Source organism: Cibotium barometz, chromosome 27 (assembly GCF_041138505.1).
Source record: "Cibotium barometz isolate CiBa-2024 chromosome 27, ASM4113850v1, whole genome shotgun sequence".
NCBI lineage: Eukaryota > Viridiplantae > Streptophyta > Polypodiopsida > Cyatheales > Cibotiaceae > Cibotium > Cibotium barometz.
The window spans coordinates 34,611,400-34,636,622 of NC_141072.1; the positions used below are offsets into that span (position 1 = coordinate 34,611,400).

Sequence of the window (25,223 nt, forward strand, 5' to 3'; positions counted from 1 at the left end):
TCTACAGCTAAGCTTCAATAGCTCCCTTCAACTGGTATCAGAGCCAAGGTCACCGTAAGCTGCAACGTGGGTAGGAGCTATTGGGCAGACGCTTGTGTAGGTGCTAAGGCACATGTGTGTATCGTTGCTGTGTGCAGAATAGGGCAAACCAGCGCAAGGTCAACGCCAGCATTGGAGATGCTACAGGTGAAGCGCAGGCAGGTAGCTTGCAGGTGTGTGTCCAAGCACGCATGACTGAAGGTCGACAGCCTGTGTGTGTGAGCATTTGAGACAGCGCTGGACTTTTGGCAGCATGAGCAAAAACACGTGGTAGCGGGCGGCAGCAAGAAGCCGGCGAGCGAGGAGGAAGGGCAGCGGCGCCTCACGAGCAAGCGCAAGGAGTTTCGCGTGCAGCTGGAGGAGTCGGGCACCGTGCGGGAGAGGCTCCGTTCCAATCGGTAGCTGCTGTGCATACAGGCAAGGATGGAATCCGGAGCCTAAGAAGGACATGTGCATCCACTGGAGCTTCCCCGAGGAAGTCTAGATTGAAGGAGCTTCCCGCGACGCCGCCTCCGACAGTGCCTCTATCGCAGAAGGCCGTGGCCGTCATCGCTTTATCTGTGCCGTGGCCGTCTCGCCACACTCCGTCCAGTGCTTTCCCATGCGCCTACCTCGCTCCCGTCGCATGCGCCTGCATCTTGGTCGCCTTCAGCAAAACAACTCCCGTCATTGTCCCCTCCAGCACCATATGTAGATAGGCGAACCAGCTTAGGCTTCTGTGTATAGAAGTTCCAACCAGCTGCAATCCACAGAGCGGTCCCTCTGCACACATATGCTCCCGTCACGTCAGCAACCATCTGCAAGCCCATCAACAAATCCCATCTCTTTTCTGCAACAGAAATCAGAAAATTTCAAAGGTATTTGCTTCAATTTTGGAATTTGCAAGTCCATTATCATCAATTGAGCAGGTACAGGTCCAAATGGCTCAGATTTTGAGCAAAATTGGCAACATTGGGTGACATTGGTCACATTCCGGGTCAATTTGCAGGAAATTGGGTGTCAACATTTGGGACTTTTGATGTAATTGTGCCATTGAGCATTCATACATGCTGTATGATGTGAGCAATCTCACATTCATGCCAAAATTGCAAGAAATTGCAGTGTAAATCAAAGGGCTTTTGTGCCAATTGGGTTGTTTTGCATGCAGGCACTGGCATTTGATGCTTTGGGCAATGTGTTGATGCCTGTCAAGCACTCAATGTGCCAGTAAATCAAGGGGCTTTTATGTATTGGATGTATATGTGGCCAGGGGGAAGCATTGTGAAGACTCTGGATGCCTTCATGTGCATTAATGTACCATTCATGATCAGAAATTGATCTTGAATCAAGGGGCTTTTCAAGATTTTGTGCCTGTTGAGCTTGGCAAGCAGCAAGGAAAACTTTTATGCCTTGAACCCTCAGAAATCCACTTGCAGTCAAGGGGCTTTTGCCCAATTTCTGTCTGGGACTGTTGTATGCAGTGGTGGGGACTGTCAAGGTCTGATTTTCACTCATTTGGATAGCCAGGAGAGCATTTATTGCTACTGTACTTGCTCGTACAGATTTGGTACAACTTTGTACAAGTTTTGGCATGGCTGTACATTGATTTGAGTGAGAAAAAGGCTCATTTTCTGTTGCTGTACTTGCCGGTGCAGATTTGGTACATCATTGGTAAGCACTTAGTACTGTTGTACAGTATTTTGGAAGGGGAACAGAGCACATTTAAGGTGCTGTCGTAAATCTGCAGCAACCATATTTTGGTGATTTTATCACATTCAGTGGGAGGAGAGTTGCATTCGTGCTTCCGCAGTGGGAGATAAACTTTGGGAGAACAACTGTGAGCATTTTGTGCTTTGGTGCAGTGTTTGCACATCTTGCAGGGAGTCACGCATTGACTGTGTCAAAGGTTGCATATTGCTATGGCAACCACAGGTGAGAGCTCTTCATTGCTTCACATCAAGAAGCTTGAAGGCTCACATAATTATGACATTTGGCAAACCCAGTGCTATAATGTGTTGCTCCAGAAGAAGCAACACAAGCCCATCAAAGAAAGGGGTGTAATGTCCGCTTCTCTTACTCCTGAAGAATGGGAAGATATGGATGAGCTGGCAAGATCCACCATCATGTTGTCTGTGTCAGACACTTTACTTTTCAGCATTCGTGAAGAGAAGACAACTTGGGGAATGTGGCAAAGATTGCAGGACTTGTATGCCCAGCAAAGTGCCTCAAGCAAAGTGTATTGGTTGAAGAAACTCATAGGTCTTCAAATGAAGGAAGGGGCGTCTATGACAGCCCATCTAAATGAGTTTAATGGTGTTGTCAGCCAGGTCATCAATCAAAAGTTGGCAATGGACGATGAGTTCAAAGCCACCTTTCTCTTATGCACTTTGCCAGAGAGTTGGGACACATTCAGGACAGCCACTAGCAATTCAAATGCTATGCTGTCATATGCAGATGTGGAGGGTGCTCTCCTTCAAGAGAAGATGAACAGGAAGAACAACTCTGTTGGAAAGTCCAATGCAATGAATGCATGTGGGAGATCCCAGCAAAGGGGTAAAAGCCAAGAACGGGGAAGGAGCAAGTCACGCTCCAAAAAGGACTTGGAATGCCATTATTGTGGCAAGAAGGAACATTTCAAAAAGCAATGCTACAAATGGAAGAATGATCAAAAGGAAAAGGGCAAAGGAAAAGACAAAGACAAAGATGAAGCCAACGATGCAAAGCCAAAGGGCAAAAGTAGAATCAAGATTGAAGAAGTCAATGTATCACGACTCACATGCAGGTGACAGTGAGGATGAAGTCCTATTCACGTCTTCACTTGATGCCCATTCACTCCTTGCAGGAGATGGTCATGGTATGCACTCGTGGATCATTGACTCAGGTGCCTCCTTTCATGTCATAGGTTGCAGAGACTTGTTTGTCAGGTATACTGCTGGCAATGAAGGAGTAGTTTATTTGGGTGACAACCATGCATGCCAGATTCTTGGCAGAGGTGATGTGAGGCTTGTGTTTTCAGATGGCTCACAGCTTATGCTCCATGATGTCAGGCATGTGCCTAAGATCAAGAAGAACCTGCTTTCTACTGGACAGCTTGATGATGCTGATTATGTTACCACATTTGGTCGTGGAAAGTGGAAGATTAGTAAGGGCTCACTGGTTGTTGCCGTGTCACCATGCTAATGTAAATGCAACCGAGCTGCCGTTGAGAATCAAACTGGCAAAACACTGAAGGCTTTGCGTTCCGACAATGGTGGAGAGTATATGTCCAAACAATTTCAGGACTTTTGTGATGCTAAAGGCATCAAGAGGGAGCTCTCTGCTCCTTATGATCCTCCACAGAACGGGACAGCAGAGAGGATGAACAGGACCATTCAGGAGAAGGTCCGTTCTATGTTGTCACATGCTGCGTTACCTCAAGGTTTTTGGGCTGAAGCTGTTATGACAGCCGTTCATCTTATAAACAGGTCACCTAACACGAGGCTTGGTGGAAAAGTGCAAGACGAAGTATGGACAGGGAAGCCTCCATCCTACAAGCACTTGAGAGTGTTTGGTTGCGTTGCGTACGTGCACATACGCAGGGAAATACGCACCAAACTTGATCCTAAGTCTCCCAAATGCATATTCCTAGGATATGGTGACAGAGGTGAAATGGGGTATAGACTTTGGGATCCAGTGAATAGAAAGATTAAACGCAGCAATGATGTCTTTTTTGATGAACCGTGCATGTATAAGGAGCCTGCAAGGCAACAGGAGCCTGGCAAAGTCATCTTTGATGATGATGGACATCATGGAAGACAACCAAGGGCTGTAAATCAGCCATTACAGCAACAAAACCAGCCCTTAAATGGTGCTGAAAATGGTCCAAATGGACAGCCAGAGATGGCAGAAGATATCCCTATGGATATTCCACAGTTAGAGGAGATAACGGGCATGATCTTTCAACCTTATGGCATGGAACAAGAGCCACCAATAGGTGATATGCAGGCTGGACAGCAACCTGCAAATGATGGTTATTGGGTACGGAGGTCCACAAGACCCTCCAGACCCCCTGACAGGTTGTTCCAGGGGTTGACTACTTGATGCTTACTGACTGTGGAGAGCCCTCTTGTTATAAGGAGGCTTTACAGAGGGCAGACAAGGCTCTTTGGGAGCGTGCTATGAAGTCAGAGATGGATTCTCTGCACAAAAATGGAACATGGAAGTTGGTGCATTTGCCTACAGGCAAGAAGGTTTTGCCATGCAAGTGGGTTTACAGGCTCAAAGTTGCACCTGATGCAAAGCCAAGATACAAAGCCAGGTTAGTGGCTAAGGGCTTCAAGCAGGAATATGGTGTGGACTTTGATGAGATCTTCTCTCCAGTGGTCAAAATGACCACACTTAGAGCTGTATTAGCTTTGGTTGCTCATGATGATCTGGATTTGATTCAGATGGATGTGAAGACTGCTTTTCTTCACGGTGATCTCCATGAGGAGATATATATGCAACAGCCAAAGAGTTATGCAGTGAATGGAAAGGAGAAGCTTGTATGCAAGCTGAAAAAGCAAAACTTTGACAATGTATTCCTTCTGAGACAAATACAACACATGCTGATTTCTGTCCCGAAGTATCCGCATACCCAAAATGTGATTTGCATCACCCAAATCCTTCATATCAAAGGTTTCATGCAGCCTCTTCTTCAAGGCATCCATCTCTTTACGAGATTTCCCGGCAATCAACATATCATCAACATACAAGATGAGGATCAATAGACTGCTATCCAAAGCTTTCTTGGTGTATAAGCAGTGATCTATGTCCTCCTGAAATCCTCGGATTTCACAAATGTATCAAATTTATGATACCATTCCCTTGGTGCCTGTTTGAGCCCATAAAGACTCAGAGGTTCAATATGGACGGGGGGAAGAAGACTAGTACTCCTTTGCCTCCATATGTGAAACTCAGTGCTATGGACAGCCCATAGTCGGATAGTGACAGGGCTGATATGGCCAAGATTCCGTATGCTTCAGCTTGTGGCAGTCTCATGTATGCCATGGTTGCTACCACGCCGGACATTGCATTTGCAGTGGGAGTGGTTACTAGATACATGGCCAACCCTGGCAAGAAGCATTGGGAAGCAGTGAAAGGTGTCATGAGATACCTGAAGGGCACACAGGATATGTGCATGTGCTTTGGCAAATAGGATGCATTAGTGCATGGTTACACGGATTCGGATTATGCCGGTCATCAAGATAACCGGAAGTCTACTACCAGTTACGTGTTTACATTCACAGGAGGTGCTGTGTCATGGATATCCAGGATGCAAAAGTGCACTGCCTTATCTACTACAGAGGCCGAGTATATTGCAGCCACAGAGGCTTGCAAGGAGGCATTATGGCTATCTCGGTTAGTGGTTGATTTGGGTTATACAGGGGATATTCCATTGTTGCATTGTGACAGTCAGAGTGCCATCCAATTGGCAAAGAACCCTGTCTTTCATGCAAAGACGAAGCATGTGGATGTGAAGTATCACTTCATCAGAGAGGTGATAGAGAACAAGCTCATTCAGCTTGTCAAGATTCATATGGATGACAACCCGGCTGATCTGTTGACAAAGAGTTTGCCTCCAGAGCGGTTTGCTCATTGCAGACACTTGATGGGCATTGGATGAGGCCAGTTTCAGCCTTGATATGGCCTTGTATATTATCATGTACATGCTGATTTTTCTTTTCCTTCATTTAAGGGCACTTTGCCTTTAAGTGGGAGGTTGTTGGGGTAAAGGCATTATGCCCACCCTTTTAGTGTGTATAAGCCCATAAGTTTTATAGTACATAGTACACTTAGTACTTTTAATGTACTAAGTGCACTGTGTACTAAAGCAAATATACATGTGTGATAGGGGAGTCACACACTCATACTATGAGTTGACTTATCCCCACATGTCTCTCTCTCTCTCTCCCTTCTTCTCTGTATGTGTCTCCCACATGAAACCCTAACTCTCTACAGCTGAGCTTCAATAGCTCCCTTCAATCTAGAGGTCGCTTGGTGCAGCTTTTGTCTCACCCGAAGGTACTGATGGCTGATAGTACATCTGTTTATGGGACTTCTATGATATATGTGTACTAGTCACATTGGATGTTGTGGTTGTGTATGGCTCACAGAGGTATACAACTTGGACTACTACTACACCATTGGTTTGCAGTGAATGTTGTTACATATGCATGGCTTAAAGAGATTGGGACGCTGATCTTGCCATATTGTACATTTCACTTTGGATATTTGGCTGTATCACCAGATTGCAATCGAGGACGCTTGCCATTTTTCAAGAGGGGGGTATGTCATGACCCTGTGAAAGTGGAACAGCACAAGTGTGGGCATGGTGGTCGGTTAGCAAGATAAATATTAAATGATTCATATTTGGGATGCCTGGACAAATGTTATGATGTGTGGACATCCCCAAGTGTGAAGGGGAACCATATGTTTTAACCTTGGGTGGCCCCTAGGCATAGTGACCCTTAGAAGTTTAATAAACTTGAGAAAGGGGCCGCTAGGATATTTTTGGAGAAAGGGGCAACTCCACTTTGGGAGTTACACGCCTCTCTCATCTCTCTCTCTCTCTCTTGCTTTTGGAGCAATCGTGGAAGCTAGCTACAGGGAGAGTATCTGCTGGTTTTTGGATGTGTGAAGAGCAGGCCGTACAGATCCTGGCCGTACAGACCAGGTGGTTGCAGGCCGTACAGCGCTGCTGGAGGCTGCCCGTACAGAGCTATTGACAGCAAGTACAGTGGTACGGCTGTTGCAGGTTCAGGCAGCGCTGACACGGACGGACAGCAGGTACAGTCCGTACTGCTGGTAGTGGCGGCGGCTGCTGCTGTACGACAGCAGGTACAGGCTGTGCAGTCGGCTGGTTCAGGCGGCACTGGCGACCAGAGTACAGACAGCAGGCGGCTGATGTACAACAGGTGACACAGGTAGTAGTTGCACGTACAGAACTGTACGGACAGGTACAGCAGAGTACTACAGAACTGTACGGGCTGGTACGGGCTGCTACAGTACTGTTCAGTCTTGAACAGTTGCAGGCGGCGTTTTATCAGAGTCTAGGTGGTGCATCACATAGGCGGCTACAGGGAGAACAGTACAGACAACCTGTTGCAAGTACAGATTGGTACAGTCAGTCCCTTTGGTACAGAACCACGCATTGAATTGGTAAGCTATGAACTTGTCAATCTTTCTTTCTTTCCACTGGCTTATGTCTGCTGCAGAGTTGTGTCATCTAGCCCCTTGTGAGAGGAGGGGTATGGCAGTTTGAAGGGTGGAAACAGAGACTGGACAGTGGATGTATATTTGAACTGAGTTGTGAAACCATGTTCATGGAATATGCCAGATGTGTGCTCACGGATGCCCTGCTGAATTGTCTTGGTTGATTAGAGGGAAGCACAGTGTGCTGGTTTTGTGGGACACAGATCTGTGTGTGAATCCTCTGTGCCAAGAGGTCTTGAGGACTGCCAGATTGGACATGCAGGTTTACTCTCCTGGACTAGCTTTGTTGTACTCAGTTATACATTTCATTGAATTTGAATAAAGAAATACCGAAAGGGGCGCCAAGCTTTGGGGCCAACAGGTGTCGATTTCCTTTCAGTTTTGGAGCATTCTAGCTCCTGTTAATTTTGTTATTTATTTGGACTACAAGTGGAAGGGTGACTGCTAGTCTACCGCACTTTGGTTTCTACCAGAGGCCGGTTTCAAGGTTCCGTTGCCGGGACCCATCATCAACTTTTTTAAGGGGGTGAGCTCGTGGTTGACTCGAGGAAAGTCGTTGCTGAAAAATTCAGCAGCATGTCAGACACAGAAGACGAATATTTTTATAATGAAGAGGAAGAGCAAGAGACCTCTCTTGAGAGAAATGAATCTGAGGATATTCTTGCACGAGAACAGGCTGCAGATGATGCACAATATGAGGATGTAACACAGCCAGAAGATATGCCTAGTAAAGAGGACGATGATGCTCAGTTTAAAAATCGTTTGGCAGGTGTAATGGATGTGTTTATGCAGCTCACTCAAAGTGAGAAGTTTGCTGAATTTATGAGATCCCGTTCTGAGCCTGAAAAGAAGAAGAGAAGAAAGTGCGTTCTAAGAACCTACCTCAGGGCAATAGTGGTGCCTTCCCACAGGATCCATCTTTTGGACAGTTTCCGAACATGCAACATGCTTTTGGTGCCAACTCACAGAGTTCCTTTTTCGGACAGCCATCTATTCCTCAGCAGTCTATGCATCCAAGTTATTTCGGTGGTGGCTCTGTGTTCCAATCCATGACTGGGGGTTACTCTCAGGGAGGCATGGCCATTCCAGGGACTTTTGGAGCTAATTTTCAGCCTGGTATGCAAGGGAATATGTATGGTGGTGTGCAGTCCGGAATGCAAGGAAACATGTTTGGGGGCATGCAGCCTGGAATGCAAGGAAATATGTATGGGGGCATGCAGCCCGGTATGCATAATGGTATGTTTGGAAACATGGCTGGAATGTATGGCATGCCAGGTGTGGGAATTGGTAATGTTGACCCTATGATGGGCATGAATGCTGGGGGTAGCAATCTTGTGAAGCCACTTCCTTACGATAATCTAACGCCTATGAAGGATTATAAGGAAGGGGGAGCTGCTGTGAAATTTGACACATTCAGTGGGACCAAAGATAAGTTAAAGGCACTTACCTTTTTACAGCAGTTTGATAAGCAAAAAAAAAAAACGACGTTGACTTGCATCTGTTTTTTAACCTATAAAATCAAAAGTGCACGTTCACTACGTTTCCAAACGTTAGTGAACGTTCCGAACGTTTGCAACATTTGGATTACATCCAAACGTAGTTTGGATGCAACCATGGCATGGACGTGGCAGCGCCAGGCACAAGACAGCCAAGGTGCGCAGCACGAGCGGATGGATACGAACGAGAGACCACCAGCGCGTAGCGCGAGCAGGGAGGGGCTTGCGCGACGTCGCGCCATGGACCACCAACGCTCAGCGAGAGAGAGAGAGAGAGAGAGAGAGAGAGAGAGAGAGAGAGAGTTGCGAGAGAGAGAGAGAGAGAGAGAGAGAGAGAGAGAGAGAGAGAGAGAGATGAAATGAAATGAAATGATATATTAACATCTTCAAAAGGCCAAAATGACCTATGAGACCAAAAAGGTTACAACAATTGGTGTATCTGATACAATGTCTGTGTAAGGAAAGCTAAAAACAACTAAACAACTAACTGAAACTGAAACAACTATGAGGAAAAGTACGGTACCAGGAACTCCTAATGGATAACATCTAGGAGGAAAACTCCAGCAACAAAGGTAAGCATCATACACATCACTATCCAAAGATGTCTCTCATCGGTCGATGGCGGATATCCTCAATGTCCTCCATGGTGAGTACTCTGACTGGACGTCTCCCATGCCGTGCTAGTATGGTCCTGATCCTCTGTTGTAGTCTCCGCCGGTGTCGAGATGGGCCTCTCATCTTGGGGCGCCTAGACCGCCCCAGCTCTATAGCCCGATCAATCAGTGTACCTCTGGTGCGGCTGTACTCTGGGGCTAGCTGCAATGCCTGCTGACCTGACTGCTCGATCTCTGGTCGAAAGAAGTCTGTAATCTGAGAGAGAGAGAGTTCAACGGCCAACCACGAGCGTGTGCGGGAGGGGGAGAGAAAGAAAGAAAGATTTTATTAACGTCTTCCAAAAGACCGAACTCGGCCTATGAGAAATCGGAGTACCTGTATGGGGTATCCTCTGTCATCCCAACAAAATGAAAAAGTACTGAACAAAAAAGCTGAATCTGGGTGTGCAGGGGATGGAGCTCTACTACTAGGAGAATGCAAAGCTATATGCATGGAGTATACAATCATGATATGCAACCTAGCTAGCTCCATCCTGTACCATACTGGGGGTATAAAATGGTATACATCAGTGAAGGGGGTGTCCACAGCTCCCTGAAGAACATGCCTGGGTGTGCTCTGAAGCGAGCCAGTCGCTCCGCACCCTCTCTGTGAAACTAAGCTCTGATCTCTGTCATCTCTCTCTGGTATAGGCGTGGTGTCCGAAAGCCAGGTGTCCTCTGTCTCCTGCGGGCTCTAAGTGTCTCTGCTCTCTGGAGAGTAATTCCCACCCGTGTAGGGGCTGGGAGGGGGATGGATCTCTGAAAAAATGTAGTAATCTGTGTCTGTCGCCCCCCCCCTCTGGAGCTGTCTGAGCCTGTAATAATGTCTCTCTGCGGTGCTGTATGTCTAGAATGAATCTCCCCAGTATGCGCTGGTCTGCTGCCTCAAAGATCTGGCGTAGGGAATGTGGCTCTCTGAATAAAATGGGATATCTCTCTCTGATGGCTGTATATGCTCTGCATCTGCATACATAATGCTCCTCACTCTCCACCTCTCTGCACAATCTGCATACCCTCTCCTCTCGGGGGATCCGTGCTGCTTTGCCAGTCTCAATCTCCAATCGGTGTGATGAAACTTTGAGCTGACCAATAGCCACTCGGGAGCCGTGTGGTAAAAAGCCCTCCATGTATCTAGGCCTCTGTATAAATCCATCATCAGTGATACTCATGAAGTGATCTCTGTAGTATAGCATCTTCGGTGGAAGAGGCTGTGTAGGCGATATCCATGTCTCTCGTGTATAGAGCTGCCATAGATCCTGTCTCAATACTCTGTTCCTCTCACTATGAGAGAGACGGATATGTGGTGCATCCCTGTCATACTGGAATGGTGGTAGATGATCCATGTCTAGGCCATGCTGTGAGAACCAATGTGTAACCTGTGCATACCATGATCCTCTGTCTCCTGCCTCAGCCAGCTGTCTAGATGCCTCAAAAGCTCTGTATGACAATCTGTCCTGTGGCATTTCTCTGAATCTGTCTAGCAGGCATATAGTCTGAAATATGGCCTCTACCATCATAGGAGGCGCAGCAAACTCTGCTCGAATAATGTCATGAGGTACTGACGGTTTGCTGCGTATCATGCGTGCCATCATGAGGGCCTGTGGTCTCTCTATCTGTGTCCACCAATGGGTAGCAAGGCCTGGCGCCCATACCGCTGCTCCATACATCAATGCCGGTGTGACTAATGTGTCAAATAGCCACCCCTTCGTCCGGGGCTCCTGAAAATGCGCCTGGTGACACTGTCTCTCTAGCATAGCCAATGCTGCATATCCCCATGTCAATCTAGCTCTGGCTGCTGAACCCATGGTGAAGCGTGTGGCTGCTGCAGAGAAGGTAACCCCTAGGTACACGTATGATGTCACCACCTCCACCTGGCATCCTGCGAGAGTGAATGTCAGCTGACTCCTACCCTGTCTCGATGTATGAAAGACCATAACCTTGGTTTTCCCAAGGTTCAAAGTAAGACTCCTCTGTGTGCAGAAATCATGGAGTGCATGTAGATGCTGCTGCAAACCACCTGGAGACTCAGACACTAATACAATATCATCAGCATAGAGCATAATATGTACTAAGGTACCTGCTAAATCGACTCCATCTCCGCCTCCCCGTGTAATGAAGTCAGCCACCTCATCAATGTATAACCCAAATAGCGTGGGGGAAAGTGGGCATCCTTGCTTCACACCAATGGTGCTAGCAATAGTCTCAGACATACCTCTAAACTAGAGTTAGAAACAGGATGGAATCCTTAACAAAGAGCTTGAAAAAAAGCCCTAGATTGTGTGAGTGTATAATACATGGTGTATGTAAGTGTGAGTTTGAAATAGGCCATCTATGACGAGAGGGGATGCTCCAAACTTAGCTAAGGTTATGTAATGCACAAGGTTGCATCCAAACGTTGTTTGGATCTGCTCCAAACGTTTGGAACGATTGAAATGCTCACTAACGTTTGGAAATGTTAGTGAACGTGGGTCCTTGGGATTTTGATTAATGTAGGTTAAAAAAACTGACGCACGTCAACATCAAGTTTTTTTTCCCTGTTTCTTACGTGCGTGCGGCTCTCTCTCTTCGGGGTGGGCGCTCGTGGGCTGGTTGTGCTGGTCTTCTCTGGTCGTGCCGCGCTCATTGCTCAAGTTACTCAGAGTCTCTCTCTCTCTCTCTCTCTCTCTCTCTCTCTCTCTCCCTCAATGAGGTGGAAAACAAACTACACAGGCACATCATAGCTCTCGAAGCACGGGTCACGAACCTCGAACAAGAGAACACGGCACTCAAGGAGGAGGTGAGTGTATTGAAAGTGGAAATTGTAGCCATCAAGAATACTGAGAAGGAAGAAGGGGAGATCAATGACAACACTCTCACGGCCATCAAAGAAGAGATCTCCAAGGAGATCACAAAGGACATGGAGGGAAAGCTCGAAGCCAAGCAATCAGGATGGGTCGAGGTGGTGAAGAAGAACATCCGTAAAGAAGTGCGGGAGGAGACTCAAAGGGAAGAACACCAAATCATTCACACCACCATTGAGGAGGAGAAGATGAGGCATGCCCGCCGCCTCAACATTCGAGTCACAGGTATAGCCGAGACACCCGACTCCACTCCCGAGAGAGATGGACAGCTTCTATGCATGAAGCTCGGCTACAAGGAAGAGCACCCTCTCCCCTTCACCAAAGCATGGAGAGCTGGGAAAGACTCAACACGCAAGCGAGCCCTCATCCTACAGTTTGCAGGAGAGACGGAGAGGGTCACCTTCATGAGGAAGAGGGTCATACTACGGGGTTTAGAGGGAGCTCCTATTTTCTTGGATGATGATCTCACAAGGATGCAACTTGAGCATAGGAGAACTTGCATGCCACGAGTCTTACACGCGAGGAGAGAAGGCAAGAAAGCCTTCTATCGAGATGGTCGGGTCATCATTGATGGCCGGCCCATGGATTAGCGGTTTGGGGCCTATGGGACACAGACCAGGCCACTGACAGAGATACACATGGCAGTATGGAACTGTAATGGTTCACTATGGGTGCAGCCTGGACGACTGGAGCATGTTATGGTGGGGAGAGACATCATACTTCTGACAGAGACACATCAAAGCCCAGGGAGAGGGCTACCTCGAGTAAAGGGATTCCAGTGGGAGTCAGCATACAGGAGGACCACACGCCAGTGTACCTCGAGAGGGTCGGGGGGAGTAGCAGTCCTATTCAGACAGGAGCTACAGGGGAGACAGAGAGTGGTAGCACAGGATCCAGAGGCCAGATACATGTGGATCAGCTTACAGCTCTCACAAGACAGGGTTATATACATAGCTCTATGTTACTTTTCTCCATCAGGATCCTCCTATGTCATTACAGAGGACATGCCACAGGGTGAGGAGACAGGAGCCTCGCCATACACTTGTCTGTCAGAGGAGATTATGCATTATTCTACACTAGGGGAAGTATTTCTTACGGGCGACTTCAATGCCCACACACAGAGCAGACAGTGTGAGGTGTATGACTATGATGACATGGGGATCCTCCACCCTGTGGATCCAGAGGAGATAGGGGCTAGTTGGGCATCAGAGGACACTGGACTAGACAGAGGACATTATGGGGACCACTTACTAGAGTTGGGAGCCAGGCATCGTCTCGTTATTTATAACGGGATGCTACAGTGGCCGGGATCAGGAGGGCTGACATGCTTCCCACATGGGGGTCATACACGGACCGGAGGCATGGTGGTAGACTACATTATGGGGTCTTTGGAGGCATCACAGCTTGTCACCTCATTCTCCATTCCACCTCGTCCTATTGGGGCAGATCATACATACTTGGCATTTTCACTAGCCGGATCACTAATATCACCAGCCCCCCACATACCGACGCCACACACTATCATCTACTTCACACATGACATGGCAGACATATACACTGGCAGAGTAGAGGATGGGCTCCTACTCATGGATCCCCTGGCACCTATGGGTACCATTACAGCCCAGCTGGCATCACTCCTACACGGCTATTTTACAGAGCTTCCCACATCGTGTACACTCAGGAGAGCCTGTGAGACCTGGGACTATGCCCCAGAACAAATGGTATGATGACGAGTGCAGAGCCCTATACTCACGGCTTCGCATACAGAGAGCCTTGGGAGCCATCACAGAGCAGGAGACGAGGAGAGAGATGAGGAGACTTACTCGCCGCAAAAGGCGGGCCTTCGCAGAGATACAGGAGCTAGAGATCTTTCATTTCTTCATGAGTAGAGATAGCCCTGTCTCATGGCGGCACTTCAGAAAGCCCCGGACCCCGACACCTATTGCAGACCCACAGACATGGCACACATATGCAGAGGGCCTATACCATGCCCCACAGCAGCCACCTATACCTCAGCCACAAGAGCCCCGACCTACCACAGCTAGCTTCTTTACCCACTCGATGGTACAGGAAGCTATCCGCCGCCTACAGCATGGACGGGCCGCCGACCATATGGGCCTGTAGGGTGAGCATCTCATATATGCAGTAGATTCTTTAGCTCCTTTTCTTGCACACCTGTTTAACAGGGCACTAGTAGAGGGTTTGCGTGCGGAGTGGACGATGCACACCATTGTGCCGATCCACAAAACAGGGGATATGCTCGATCCGAGCAACTACAGGACGGTTATGGTTGGCCACGTGTTGGCCAAACTCTATGGTGCAGTGCTGGAGCAAGAGCTTAGCTTATATGCTGAGCGAGCAGGTTTACGCTCATCAGGGCAGGCAGGCTTCAGGAGAGCTTTCTCTACCACTGACCATGTATTCACTTTGAGATGTATGATTGATCAGGCCAGAGTGAGTAAGAGAAGGCTCTATTGCTGCTTTGTGGATTTCCGCAAGGCATTTGACACAGTACCACGAGAGAGACTCTTTCAGCGCCTGCAGTCTCTTGGCATACCAGCAGATATGACATGGGGCATCTATGCATTATATGAGCAGGTTTTTGGGCGAGTCAGATTTTCTTGTGGCTTCGTGGACACTTTATTTTGTAGTGGTGTCTTCATGGACACTTTCTTCTGCAATGATGCCTTCTTTGAAGCTTTTTTCTTGTTTTCCTGACATGGTGAATGGCTGGGTGGTTTTTCTTGATCTCAATTTTACCATTCACAGACTTGCTCTCACTTTAGGTAGTCAAGCTGGGTCACAACTAGAAGCTCTGATACCAATGTAACATGCAATTGGTATGATCGTGTAACGCTCAGCAAGACCTTCTTTATACCTTTATGTTAGTGAGCATGAAGCAATCCACTTTTATCTTTATTCACAGGGGAGAGAGTTGAAGAGAAAGAAAGAAAGAATGAAAGATATATTATCGTTTGCAAAGGATCGCAAGGGTCTATGAGACCAAAAGTTACAATGAATCCATGAGTAATGCAGACATGACACCAGATTGGGTCACAATCTACCCACTTAAGGGCCCCCTCCCGCAAGGAGGAGTATTTGCTTTATTACTTTGGGGAACTTCTGCTACAATGCAGAAAACTTACTGAGGCTGATTGCCGGAGATTGCCAATCACAAGGCTGTTGTAGACCGTCGTCTGCCGAACATCAAGTGGGTTGAAGACAACTTTGAAGCCACTTCGGAGTGTCTTCTGCACTCCAGATCTGCTGAGGGAGATGCACTTCTGAAGGCTGAATGCTGAAGCAAAGCTTTGGTCTTCCTTGGGACTGAAGCACTAGGTGCTTGGCTATGAATTATGTATGCAAAAGACAGGGGTCCTAAGCGCACATATTCTGCACTGTTCTATCACTGAATTGGATGAAGAATGAGATCATTTTAGCAATGAACTGAGGGCTTCTTTTATATGCATCCAGCCTGCTGGTTGGATTTATGCTGCGTCGGCTAGGTGAAAAAGCCCACAATTTGCTGAAAATGGTCATTTATGACAGCCACCTTTACACGTGTGAAGCGCCTATCTATTAATATGTTGGCCCACCGCCTGCTGCTATTTAAACATCACTGACTGGCTGTCCTAAGCTGCCAATGCTGCCGACTGGCTGCTAATGCCATTTGTATGCCCCTTAGGTGGCCATGGTGCCCACTAGCTCCAAGGCTCATAGGCTGGCCCTTGGGAGCCAGCCTAGAGCCTTAATACCTTTGCTAAATCCCTTTAAATCTTGGCTAATGCTAGGATGACCTAAATGAGTGATTGTTCTCCCTGTGGGTTAAGTGAGAGACACTGACACCTAGTGCTTGGAATGACCTACGTAGTTGTTGCCTGACATGTCCCTGGACTAGGGCTCACAATGGGGTCATAGCGTATGACAATGTTCCCAATAAAGGTATTACTTCTGTATAAGTATAGAATTAATGATGAGTCAGTGTGTCACATTGCACCTCAGTGCATGTGTGCATGTGAGAATATGAGTGTGATGGAGAAGTAGCCTACAACGTTGCAATCTGACAACCAGAGTTGCATGGCCATTGCTCGAAATCCTATGTTTTCTGTACGAAACCCATTGAAATTCATTATCACTTTGTGCGCGAGCTCATCATGTTCAAGGAGGTTGATATGGTCTACTGCCCAATGATAAAGAATTGTGCATACATCTTCATAAAGGCTCTTAGCAAAGGCCACATGGAGCTGAATCTTCATCGATTCGACATCAGATCACAGAGGTGGTCCACCTTCAGGAGGGAGGGTGTTGATATCAATGCTCCGCTCTCATATTGTATTGTCGAGGCATCGGCTAGCTCATGTTTGTACGGTCCCCATTGTGAGGAGTAGCCATGGTTGAGAGCAGCCTGGGTGTCTTGGCATCCTTGTATTCACATGAGAAGGTGGGGTAAGAGGCCAAATGGTGTAGCAATGGCTTGGATTAGATTTGGCACACTGTCAAATAGGCTACATGCTACATTGGACCATTATGGACCACTATCTCATAATGGTTCACACATGGATTAGGTGGAATTTACTCTTGGAAACCATGTGTTGACATTGTGAGGCATGAACGGGGCCCAAGATGAACCTAGATGTTGTGAGATGTGGGGCAACTCCATAGTAGTTGCTAGTTCCAAGTCTACACTAGGGGCAGTGTCACCGACTATGACCACAGACCTATGCAGTCATGTGATGTGGCCGCTTGCCAAATACATGCCTATATAGATACACGGCGAGCCCCTTCTCTAGAAAGGTCATCAGTCATCACTGCGAGTTTACACCCTAGCTTCTACTAGCATACAACCCCCGTTTTAGCACTTCCAGATCAGCCCTTCACAGGAGCACACGGGTGTGGGGCTTTGCCATCTATTGTATCATTTCAGCAATACAATATTCTTCTCTATCTCTGTTATTGTGCAATTTGAGGTTTAAAATTTTGTACTATGAAAGATTCTACTCCTTGTGAGTGGTCTCTTGTATACACTGCACATTTTATCCTCTTAGACGATACATCCGAGGGTTGTGTATTACTTATGTGTTGAAGCAATGTAGTCTTATAAGCAAGGTGACTTGTCTGTCACTTGTTTGATACATCTGATGATTGTGTATTACGTATGAGTTTGAAGCAATGTAGTCTTATAAAGGTGGAGTGAAGTGGTGGTGGCGTGGGTATTGATAGGCTATGACCATTTGTGAAGTCCTTATTACTGTTTGTAAGTTGCAATGCAACGTAGAGACTTTTATAGGGGGTTTTAGAGATGCCCCGTCTAGGGCCTTAGATAGGGGGCATTTTTGGAGGTGTTATATAGTGCAAGGTAGAAGTAGGGTTGAGTAATGAGCTAAGTAATGATGTCAAGAGGCCATTGGCCAAACAAGCATTGCAAGGTCTATTTGTCTCAAACATTCATTATAGATTAAAAAGCAATTGACGACTTGGACAGAAGACAGATACCTAAAATCTCTCCTGAAGATGTCTTCCTGGTGAACCCAAGCTGCGACAGATCCTCTCTCTGCAGGGAAAATGCTGGCTGAGAAGGAAGAGAGAAACTTGCCACTGAAATGGGTTGCATTTAAGCGCAAGTGGCTGCCCACGATCTAAGCAGAGAGGGCAAGTTTGGGTGCACAGGCTCCAATGGCAAGAATGAGGGATGAGTGGGCTTGGGTTCCTATTCAACAAAGTTGAATATTTCTGGAAGACAACTTATGCAGTCGGCCAGCTCTTTTCTCCCTATTTTTACCTATATAAAGGATTTTCTTTGCCTCATTTTTAGGGTTTTTATCTCTTGGACCAACCAAATACTAGGCTAGAGGCAGTTTTTTAGCACCTTTCCAGCCCATTTGTACCACTTTTCCTGCCAAAACTGCTGCTGAATTCTCTTGCTTCAAAGTCCAATGTCCAAAATGTGTCCCAATGTCCTGCTATCCACCCTGGGCAGCCCATTACTGACTGAGGCTCCCACCTATAGCGAGGTGTACCACAAGCATGTATTCGTGTGTTCTTTATGGCACTCTAATTTTTCCTTGGAATGTTTATTCAATCCCCTTGTATTATTCATTTCTCTTCCTTCCATCACGTTTGCTAACACTTGAAAGATAATAATGTTGGTTTCTTGTCTCGCCTTTGTAGGAAGCCTACTATGCACAATTTCATTTCCAGCCAGAGATCGATGGATTTTCACGGGTTTTAGCTCACAACAATTCAGTGTATGATCTTTATAAGGTGAGTAGATTTTTTTCCATTATTAGTTGAAAGAACTGTGGTCCCTTCTTGGGTTAAAAAAAAGAGTTGTCCTTTTTTTGAATTCTAGAGGTGTGCTGGAGATCTGGGAGTTCTTTGGTTTTAATCCTGGGTCTGCCGCAGCCTCGCTTGATAGGGCCTTATGTGAGATTAGCTCCTATCTCCAGGTGGCAACACAGGAACGGAGAGGAGTCTGTTGCAATCTAGCCTCCTTTAATAGCTCTAGGAGCAGGCCCCTGATAAATTGAAGTCCGGATGGAGGCCCCACCTGCACTTTTAAGGACTGGAGGTTTAGAGAGTAGAGTACCACTATCATGCGATCTCTTTGCAGCCTCTAGCCCCAGCTGCCGGAAGTGTGGCATCCGCCACCCCTGTGAGCTAGATGGGAGGGTGGAGTTGGATCAGCCCGGGCTTAGGGTTTCGGCTATAGATCATCTCCCACACTTGGCTCTTGAATTCTCCATGCAGCGCACCTGAGAGGGGCGTAACAAGTCTTGGTATTCACAAGTGCTTAGCTAGTTGGACGAATAGGGCATTCAATTGGACCACCTCCACCCTTTCGAGTACAAACTTGATTCACCAATTCTTGATCTCTCCCTATAGGAGATCAACTACCTTATCCGCATCGATATGTCAGGGCTGCACAAGAGTCGCACATGGGTGTCTCCACTAGAGCTCACTACAAATTCCAATTCTACAAAGAGCACTTTTACAAGTTTCAAAAGATGGATCCCTGGCTATCTTCAAAGGCACATGTATGATGTCACATGCCATGCCGATCACCGTTCGCTAGTTTCGGATATCATCCCACCATATACGGATTGAGTTGGGTATAGCATATCATCGCACCCCTTAGGGGGAATGGATACGCAAGGTATGCATAGGACAGGGGAGGTTGAGACAAAGGAGCATTACACACAAAGAATAATAATGTCAGAGCCTGCAAAATTATGCATATGCACATGTGAAGTTGGAGAATCACCCATTTGTTTTCTTGTACTTCCAAAATTCCACTTGCAATCTCAGTACATCATGTGTACATGGTCATAATCCACCCAGGCACCATGGATATCGCCAAGCCTTCACAAGAAACAATATCCATACAGACTCTGCCCAGAAGCCAAAATATCTTGCCATGTCCTTGGACTCCTTATGGGCACCACCATATGATCCATACGCATGCTTAGGTCTAACATGCTCTGCCTGTCATGAGAAGTCAAGAGTTTGTACTACGAAACATACGAATGCTTCCACTGCCTCTCCAGGGAGGGGTTCGGGCCTCTCGTGGGTGATGCACAACAGATAACTATACTTACGAGAACTGAAAGTCGTAACAAAGACGAGAGGCGAGTACCGCACAGACATCTATCACCGACTTGTTTGTGTCTCAGAATAGGGCTCCACGCGACACAGCCCATGCAAGGTCCACGGTAACAGATGGACCAAGGGAGGACCTTCACAATGCCACACGTCCCTGACTCCAGAGACCCAGCCTCTACTCGTCGGTTTTAGATCGGCATTCGGCAAAAGATTCCTTAGGATATCACACTCTGCAAATTGGCATTGCCAAATAAACACATAAACAAGGGTGGGAGGGTCTGGATGGTACCTGCGATTTCCAGTGGAGAAGAGAGTGGTGAAGGATTTGGGCGAATGCGGAGGGGTCGGTGGGCAGGCAGAGCGGGTCGATGATGAAGCCACCATAGCGGTCTTCTTTGCCGTCCAGCAGCAGACCACTAGAGCTTGACGAAGAGCATGAGTCCATGGGAATGCAACTCGAGCACCCAAAAAAAAAGAGAAGCAGGGCTGCAAGCAGGAGGAGGAGGAGGAGTTTCAACAATGACTGCATGAAGGCAAAGATCAGTTATAGGGCTTGAAGTTGAAGTACGTGATACTCCTTACCCTCCTTGAACCTTTCCAGAGTTCCAAGGAAGGTGTTGTGTTCATTCCAAGCTTTGTAAGTTTTTTTTTTTTTTTGTCACAAATGTCTCCACGGGGAGCTTTAATAAGTACTAGTGGGCAAACACTTTTTTTTTTAACCAACAAGCGCAAGAATTAATTATGAGTGTGGTGCTGTTTCTCAGCCAGACTTTGTAATTTTTGTCTCTCTAGTGGGCAAACACTTGCTTTGTCTTTTGAGACCTACAAATTTAAATTCTACTTGAACCTTCTCTCTCTTTCTCAAATCTTCAAATTGTTACCACGTGGCAACTTTGTGAAACTCTTCCTTTATATACTATAGAGAAGAGATATACAAAAGAGAAGCCTTGTAAGTTTTGTCACAACATTTGTGAAGTTGGAGAGAGAGAGAGAGAGAGAGAGAGAGAGAGAGAGAGAACTTTGTGTAAAGTTGAAAGGTATTAAAGCATTTTTTTTATTTCTATTTTTTTGGGGGGGGTGTGGGTGTGGGTTTAGGTGTAAAAGTTGAAAGGTATAAAAGGGTGACGGTTGAAAGGTATTAAGGCTCCCAAAACTATAGAACAAGTTTTTCCTTTGTGCCAAGTAGCTTGTGCCATAATTCATGTGTTGTACATTATGTATTCCAAGCCATATGTCAAGCAAGCATCATATTTACATGTATCAAAGAAAAAGTTTATTGCATGAGAATGTTGGTCTTGTGTGGTAAGAGATTATAACCATTCTCTCAATTGTGTTATGAATCCATGTGTATTTCAAATCATAAATTAGTTCTATAGAATGTTGGTCTTGTGTAGTAAGAGATTATACCCATTCTCTCAATTGTGTAACAAAGATAGGGGCTTTCTTGTGTTAAAATGAAAAATTTTGTTATTCACAAAAGTAAATCACTAAGTTATTCTGAATATGTATAGATATCTAGCCAAGAGACTGCTAGCATCAGATCGAAATGTGAAGCACTATCTAGAACTTTCGCTTTTTTAAAGTAATTCGATCAAGTTGCTAAAGATTTGTTGCCATCTATGGTAGTGATATGTGGATGTAGACAAATAATGGGTCGAACGGGCCACCATTTCCCTCCACTAAGTTAGTTTGTATAGATATCTAGACAAGAGATTGTTATCAAATTGGAATGTGAAGCCCTATCTAGAACTTTCACTTTTTAAAAGCAATTCGATCAAGTTGCTAAAGATTTGTTGTCGTCTATGGTAGTGATGTGTGGATGTAGGCAAATAATGGGTCGGGCCACTATTTCCCTCCTTTAGGAGGTTTTTTTCCTCGAGCATGTGTACACACTCGTATGAGTGTGAAAGTGACCTTATCATGTCACTTCACTTGTACTTCACTCATTCTCATCAATCTACTTTGGGTGTTATGCTTCTCTCTATCTATGCTTGCTTCCTACATCTATGTGTGTGTTGCTACCTTTGTCTTCACTCCAACAATTGGTATCAGAGTAGATTGTCTTAGCCCTCATCCCCTCGTCATGACATCCTCAAGTTGTTCTTCTCATTTTCTCAGATTAAGCTATCCTCATAAGTAGAGAAGGTATACCCTATAGTGTGCTATTAACTATGCTTGCGAAGTTTTAATGCCTTTCTACCATTTCCGGCATTTCAAGGCTCATTCACATGCTATAAGATTTTCGTAAGACATCTTGGGGGAATGTCAGTTCGAACTGTCTTTGTTCGATTTTAGGTTTTCTACACTATAGTGTCCTACATTTGGTGTACAGATAATGTCATCATCTCACCACTTCTCCATCGTCATCGACATCGCATCTTTGAGCTAATCATCATTGTCATCGACTTTTGCATCCTAGCTAGTAACATTTCTAAAACTCTACACTGTAGCATTTTTCATACACTTTACAGGTTTCTTCATCATCACCGATCTACTAAAAATACCTATAATAAGTTATTGGGATATTTGCATTTTGTGTCAAAAGATTCTTTATTTGCAGGTTGAAATGGCAAGTAGTGATGTAATTGGGATGTTTTCATGGAGGATAAGCATGGTGGGAGTAGCATATCTATTGTGATCCTATATAATATGTCATGTATTGGTGGTTTGCCAAAGGGCTTTAGAATGTTGTTATTAGCATTGAGGCATGCCTTGTCTCGCTAGTGCACAATGGTACATGTCCCTTGGATGGTGATACTAGCTCAAATATAACTGTGGCATCCACCTTCACATTTCCCACAGTGGAACAAGCCAGATGGGATGACAGGGATTCACTGGCACATGTATTAGTGGAACTTTTTGTGAAAAAGAAAAAGAGCATTATTTCTTATATCTACTCATATAAAACTATCAGGCAAGCTTGGGATGTACTTGTTATGCATCCCAAGCTTGGGATGTACTTGTTATGCATCCCAAGCTTGGGATACCCTTGTTGCGCTTTATCAGGTGCATAACGAGGTAGAGTGGCCTCCTTGCATAAGCAATTAGAGTCCGAGCATATGAATGAGGGAAACTTAATGGATGAGTTTCTCACGAGGATCAAATATCTCAGAGAGTAGCTTATATATATGTAAAAGGCCTATCCGGACAATTCATTGGTGTCTATTATTCTTTTAGATTTACTAGATTTATACCACGGTTTTGCATCCACATTTTGGCTCATGATGAAGGGTAACCCTAGTGCCCTTACATTTAATGAGTTGGTTTGCAATTACAAAAAGAGCATCTTGGCAAAACCAAATTAGTATGCGTGTGGTAGATTAGGCATTCGTCTGCCAGTCAAAAAGGTAAAGGCAAAGCCTTTTGTCAGGGCTATAAGCCAAAGACAGAATCAGCCCAATCTTCTAGCAGAATGCCAAGAAGGGGGGTGATAAGCCTAAGAAGATAGGCAAATGAAATGATTATAGAAATCTAGGCCGCCGTTATATGAATGAATAGGTTAGAGAAGGAGAAGAAAAAAGAGTCATGCATGGTTGTGGCTAATACATCAGTAACAAGTGTTGAAAAGAAGAAGTCATCAAACTATGCACATGATGATTGGCATTCATTGTTCACTACTGCGGCTATGACCCTTATGTCCATAGTGTATGCATGTCACAGAAAAATTAGCATGTCTGGTATTTTGATAGTGGTGCTAGCAAGCACATTACTTCTCAGTGTGAGTTATTTACCTCCCTTGAGTTTGGTCCTCAAGGAGGAATAGTCATATGTGCAAATAAATCCTCATATCCAGTGAAAGGAGTTAGTAAGGTTGTGCTCACATCCGATAAGATTAGGAAGGCTATGCAAGAAACTCTTCATATCCAATGAAAGGCATTGGTAAGGTAGTGCTCATAACTCCTCATATCCATTGAAAGGCATTGGTAAGGTTGTGCTCACTGTAAATGGTGGGACTATCATTGTCTCAGAAGTCTTATTTATTTCAGGCATTAAAAAGAAGTTTAAGGAGTTGGTAAGGTTGTGCTCATTGCTATAAACGGTGGGAGAATCACTCTCTCACAAGTCTTGTTTATTCTAGGAATGAAAAAGCGCTTTGATATGAGTCTCTGCCATTGCTAGGGTAGGCCTAGTGTGGTCAGATTTGTTATATAGTTCATGACCAGAGTGATGGAGAAATCAATGTGGTATATATACAGTACTCTAAGCCATGGGCTTTATAGGTTAGACAGGGTGATAGATTGGCACATAAGTGCTTATTTAGCTACCTCCAAATGTGCTATGAGTGACACGGAGTTATGGCATGCCCAATTTGAGCACTTGAATTTTGACAGTTTGTTGTGCCTTAAAATGCAAGAGATGGTGTCAAAGTTGCCAAAGCTTGAGGCCCCTATCAAACATGTATGTGAGGGGTGCCTTTTGGGTAAGATACAAAGGGAATCATTCCCAAAAGATGGATCAGTGAGCCATGTCCAAAAATTACAGCTTATACATAATGATGTATGTGTAATTCAGAGGACACCATCAATCGAGGGATATCTCTACTTTGTGAGTCGTGACTTTTATTGATGACAACTCCAAGTACAACTAGGTGTATTTATTGAAGGTAAAGCTAGATATTTTTACATGCTTTATACACTTTGTTTCTTTGGGTGAAAATATGTCTACATGTAAAGTTGGCACCCTTCATATAGATCGAGGGAGGGAGTATATGTCAAAGGAGTTTCATGTATATATGGTTGAAAGAGGCATAGAACATCAATGTACGGTGCCTTACATACCTCAGCAAAATGTTGTGGGTGAGAGGGAGAATAAACTCTCATGGTGATGGCACGTTGCATGGTTAAAGACCAAGATTTACCTCATGTTTTTTGATTGGAGGAAGTTTTGCAGACAATTACCCTTATGAAGCTTGGAATGGCAGGAAGCCCTTTGTGGCTCGTTTGCATGTTTTTAGTTGTCTTACTTATGCTCTTGTGCTTTAGCAACAATGGAATAAACTAGATGATAAGGCAATAAAATGCATTTTTGTGGGATATAGCTTAGAAAACAAAGGGTATAGACTCTACCATTTGCCACAAGGCATATTTTGGTGAAAAGAGATAATGTCTTTGTTGAGAACTCATATCAGCCTATGCTTTTTTTACAAAAAACATCAAAATGTACTCACATGACATAATACACTCCTAAACTTGTACAATGCTAGACAACCATATGGGGAGAAAATGAATGTTGCTCACAACAACAAGGTGCTGCAACTAGCCCATACCGACGACTGAAAATCGGCTCAAATTTCAGCCCATGGTTCAGCCTATTAATGAGACACTTGTGGATGCTACAGTGGGATGAGGAAAGAGCAACCATATAGATGTCTAAGAGTATGCCAA

General features: G+C 45.5%; 1 protein-coding gene across 1 annotated transcript in view; it reads right to left on the reverse strand.

The window, feature by feature from the left end:
* The window catches only part of LOC147623328 (nudix hydrolase 2-like), an 87,189-nt gene extending 66,717 nt beyond the window's left edge, over nucleotides 1–20,472 (reverse strand). Inside the window, exon 1 of the mRNA XM_086821467.1 lies at nucleotides 20,129–20,472. Within this exon, the coding sequence (XP_086677593.1) occupies nucleotides 20,129–20,368 (240 nt within the window). The 5' untranslated portion in view covers nucleotides 20,369–20,472. The remainder of the gene's footprint in view (nucleotides 1–20,128) is intronic.
* Nucleotides 20,473–25,223: the final 4,751 nt, after the last annotated feature.